Here is a 4,379-nt window from a genome sequence, read left to right as displayed (position 1 = left end):
TTATCATTTTATCTTAATAATAAAAGTTTTTTGCTCTTTTTATATAAAAATTAGATTGCTATCCAAGTCGATGATATAATTACTTGCAATATAAAATCATCGGACACATTTGGCATGGTGCTAGAACCCTGTTCAGAGATGTTTTTGTCGGTATTGATCCAGATTTGGATGCTCAAGTGGAATTTGGAGCATTCCAAAAACTTGGAGATCCAACTACAAGAAGACAAGCAGTCTGATGCAAGATTGCTTTGTTATTTTTTGCTTCTATTGTGAGTGTTTATCAAATAAAGCGATCTAATTATCATGTATAAATTATTCTGATTTTTAAAATAATTATCTTATAACAAACATTACCTTAATGAAAATTTTTTAATTTCATCAAAGAAATTAAAAGATTGACGATGTTTTATTTACTTTTAATTAATTTTATTTTTTAAATATATCCAAAGGTATATAATTCTACTAATTTAATTTATGAAATTTAAAAATTCTAGTAACAAATAATTTTTAAAAACTCTACCTTACAAATAATTTCTCATTCATCATTATTTAACTTTTAAAAATTAAGAAATTTCATTTTGTGTTAAAATTTTAATTTTTTTTTATAAAAATGATGTATGATGATAAAAATAAAAAATAAAAAATCGTAAAATAGTTTTAAAATAGTATCAGAAAAGGTTTTTAAAAAAATCACCATATTTGCTAAATCAGTAATTAACATGCACATGCCAGCTTATACTTTTTTCTATTTTTTTGATTGTCACGTCCTTGTTAAACAAAACTTAAATGAAACTTTTTAAATGAAGTTTATAAAATTTTTTCTTAAAAATAATTTAATAAAAATTTTAATAAAAAATTTAAATTAATAATTAATAAATTTTAATATAAAAATCAATAATATAAAAAAAATTATTTATAATTTAAATTTAATCGATATTTATTTAACGATAAAATTTTATCAATATTTTTATTAAAAATATCTATCTTAAATTATATATAAAAATTTATTCAAATTTTATACACTTAATTTATATAATAAAAAATTTTAATCTATCAATTTTTATTTTTTTATTATTTTTTTGAATTTTTAATAAAAAACTTAACAAATTTCACAAAAAAAACCTTGTCTAAATCATTTCTATCCAAGTTTCATAGCAAGTTTCTCCGTCAAAAAGTTTCAAAGGGAAACAGAGCTTAAACCCCGCTCAAAACCCTTTGATAAGCTAAACCTTTTATCCAAATCGCAAGTGCTAAAATTGATCACCAGTCCCCGAGTTAAGCCAACAAGGTATTCTCTTTTGTTTTGGTTCTCCTTCTTCTTAGTATTCTATGCTTTCTTTTTGTCCCGTTTGGGGATCCAGAAAATATGGAAAATGGAAATGAAAACTGAAAAAAATCTGAGAATTTTTGGTTGATGCAAATGCCAAACAAAAAGAAACCCATTTGCTGCATTCTAACTAAGAGAGTGAAAAGCCTCTTTTTTTTATTGTTAGAAATGGAAAAGTTATTAGTTTCAGTTGAAAGACGTCTGTTTGCTTGACATCAAATCTACCCTTTTTAAAGTGAATTTATAATTTTTTTTTGAGTTTTTGAATGTGGGTTAAGCTAAATCATTCGATTAAAAGAAGAGGCTTAAGAAAAAGCGTGTTAGTTTATAATGTTTTCTGTTTCCTTTTCCTCAAGCAAAGTGTTTGATAAAATGCTTCACTGATGAAAAAGAAAGGCTGAGCAAATTCTAATGTTGCTGATATTTTTATCTTCTGGGTGTTTTTTATTTTTTGGAGACTGCAGTATTATATTGACAATGGAAAACAAAGATAATGAGGTGAAGAAGGCACAAGTTGTGGAAGCCAGGGCAAGAAATATCAGCCACAATGTGCGATGTACAGAGTGTGGGAGTCAGTCCATTGAAGATTCACAAGCGGATATTGCAATTCTCCTCAGAAAGGTAAAATATTTTTATTCTCTTCCGAATGGTCATGTAAAGAGCCAAGTTATTTCTTTCAGCATAGGCAATTAGATGAATTCAGTGCTTGTTAACAAATTGTGGACGTTATAATCTCATTAAATAAAAAAATTACTTCATTTCTTGTTAGAATTTATCACTGAAATTGTTTTCAAACCTCTAATTCTACTATTATACACTTGGACTTTTCTGAGAGTGATGGGATTGATTGATCAAATTTTCGTAATCATGGTGAAATTGTTACTTGAATTGAAATAGTAGTTTGTGGGTTAATGGCTTGCTTTTCAGATCTTTTTTCTTGTCATATTTTGCGAAACTCCTGTCCATAGATCTCCAATTGGACCATTTCTTGTTGTGTGTGTTAATGAACTTCTGCATGTTAAAATATTTCTAAAACTCATAACCTTCTTTCCTCCATGAAACTCTAGTGCTGCTGCATCTACCCTATCTTTACTGTGAATAATTAAAACTATGAACTGTCTTTTTTACTGCAAAATCAACCATTTGCTAACTTTCTCCTCTGAAGATATCCTTGTTATGTTCCTTTAACACTTGGTGTTTCAATGCTCTTGTTCTCTTGCTGCATCATTTTTTGTTTGTCTATACTTCTATGGTTAAATGAGAAACTTTCAACCTTTATTTTGTTAATGCAGTTAATTCGTGATGAGATTCAAGCTGGAAAGAGTGACAAAGAGATTTATAAAAAGCTTGAAGAAGACTATGGAGAGACAGTACTTTATGCCCCTAAGTTTGATTTGCAGACTGCAGCCTTGTGGCTATCACCAGTCAGTTCAAGATCTTAGGACTGTCTGATGTTAATTATAATCTTTTCCTGTATTTAATAGTTAAACTAAAATAGAAGGTTTTTGGGGACAGCTTCTTGTTGCAGGTGCCGCTACAGGGGTGTGGGCTTACAAGAGGCACAGGCAGAAGACTAACGTGCACATAATGGCTTTGAACCTTGTTAGAGGTGTTCCATTGACCCCAAAGGAGAAGGAAACTATGCTAGACCTCCTCACACCTCCTCCAATGCAAGGAGTCACTCCTTCCTCCTTGTGGAGGAGGTGGCGAGGTCAATGATGTTTTTCAATTTTCTGTCTCCTTTTTACTAGACCTCAAAGTTTGTTTTGATGGTGAAGAATCTACATGTCGATGAGAGTTTCATGGTTGGTTGATGTGAAATTCAGTGCTGTAGTAAAAAATAATTGCACAGTGAAGATAAAGCTTAGTGAGAAGATTGTCCAGTTTAGAGAACTCGTTTCCATTTCACATCCTGTATTCGAATTTCTGAAAGGTATTTAGTTAATTAATAGTACTTTGTTTTATTGAAATTAGAAAATCTAAACGTTTTGTTAGTTCCATAATGTGATTCTTTAACATGTATTTGTTTCAAAACTTTAAAGTTTTTAATAATTCATTGGCTTGTTCCCACGCAAAGTTTTATCGTACCCTCTTCACAACTGCTACATGCTGATAACCTTCATCTCTTTAATGTTTTGGTCGGTCGGTCCGTTTAGCAAACCTTTGTGAGTTTTCACGAGCGCCAGTTGGTGGGTGCCCTTACAGCTTGCCTTGCATAAAAGGAAGGGTGGATGGAGAATTTCTTCAAAACACGATCACTATTTTTACTCTTATTATTATATCCCTTTGAGTTTAAATAAATAATTAATTTGTGAAATCATTTCAACTATTTGGCAAACCATTCTGCTCCTTTTACATTTTCACTCAAGCATATACATTATAATCGTTCATAAATGCACGTACAATAAATTTGAAACAAAGTAAATGAATGTATGATGTAACTTGACTATGACAACGCATTTAAGTTTTAGAGAATTTGTCAATTGAAAAAAATATAATATGATATTATATGCAACAAAAGATATCAAAATAAATAAAATAAAATAAAATAAAAAATTGAATTTTTACTTCATGATAATTTTTTAGTTATCATTTTTAAAAATTATTTTTTGAACTATAAATTAATTTTTTATTGAATATTTTTACTGATTTTAAAATTTAAAATTTAAAAATGATGATAAATATATTTGAAAATTATAAATATCTATATAAACAATAAAAGCAGTTCGCATTTGTTAACATAATCACAAATAATCAATATCGTAGAAAAAGTCGCATAAGTAATTTTGGAATAAAGTAGTTTCAAGAAACTTATAGATCTTCAAGATTTTATAGTTGAAAAAAAACAAGATTAAAGCTTTTGGATCCAAAAGCTTCTTAAGACAAATAATAATGAAAAAAGAGAAAAAGAAAAGAAAGTAAAAGAGAACGATGAGAAGAAATGAGAGGTTGAATAAGAGGAAGAACGGAAAGGCGAGTTGGGCTGTAGAGGTCAAGTATCTCCTCGCCAATTGATGTTTAAAAGGAATTGAAAGAAAAGAATATGTAAAAA

General features: G+C 28.8%; 1 protein-coding gene across 2 annotated transcripts; it reads left to right on the top strand.

The window, feature by feature from the left end:
• The first annotated feature begins 1,125 nt into the window (after positions 1-1,125).
• CCMH (cytochrome c biogenesis protein family) lies at positions 1,126-3,330 on the top strand. 2 transcript variants are annotated; one of them, XM_022868225.2, is made up of 4 exons: positions 1,126-1,288; positions 1,792-1,948; positions 2,620-2,751; positions 2,843-3,330. In XM_022868225.2, exons 2-4 carry the CDS (start codon positions 1,805-1,807, stop codon positions 3,044-3,046), a joined length of 480 nt encoding a protein of 159 aa, XP_022723960.1. In that variant the 5' UTR covers positions 1,126-1,288; positions 1,792-1,804; the 3' UTR covers positions 3,047-3,330. The 2 variants fall into 2 exon arrangements, with proteins under 2 accessions (XP_022723960.1, XP_022723959.1); XM_022868224.2 differs by having other exon boundaries at positions 1,127-1,288; positions 1,785-1,948.
• The last annotated feature ends 1,049 nt before the right edge of the window (positions 3,331-4,379 follow it).

The sequence above is a fragment of the Durio zibethinus genome, chromosome 28 (genome assembly GCF_047325235.1).
Source record: "Durio zibethinus cultivar Kanyao isolate XHJ-2024 chromosome 28, ASM4732523v1, whole genome shotgun sequence".
NCBI classification, from domain to species: domain Eukaryota; kingdom Viridiplantae; phylum Streptophyta; class Magnoliopsida; order Malvales; family Malvaceae; genus Durio; species Durio zibethinus.
The sequence above is the reverse complement of the archived record's forward strand: the minus strand, read 5'-3'. Positions and strand labels throughout refer to the sequence as shown.

Excerpts from the sequence above, each read along its gene's own strand:
- CCMH (XM_022868225.2), top strand. The coding sequence starts at position 1,805 with ATGGAAAACAAAGATAATGAGGTGAAGAAGGCACAAGTTGTGGAAGCC. Across the intron at positions 1,949-2,619 it reads TTGCAATTCTCCTCAGAAAG|TTAATTCGTGATGAGATTCA; the intron begins GTAAAATATTTT and ends TTGTTAATGCAG. Across the intron at positions 2,752-2,842 it reads CAGCCTTGTGGCTATCACCA|CTTCTTGTTGCAGGTGCCGC; the intron begins GTCAGTTCAAGA and ends TTTTGGGGACAG.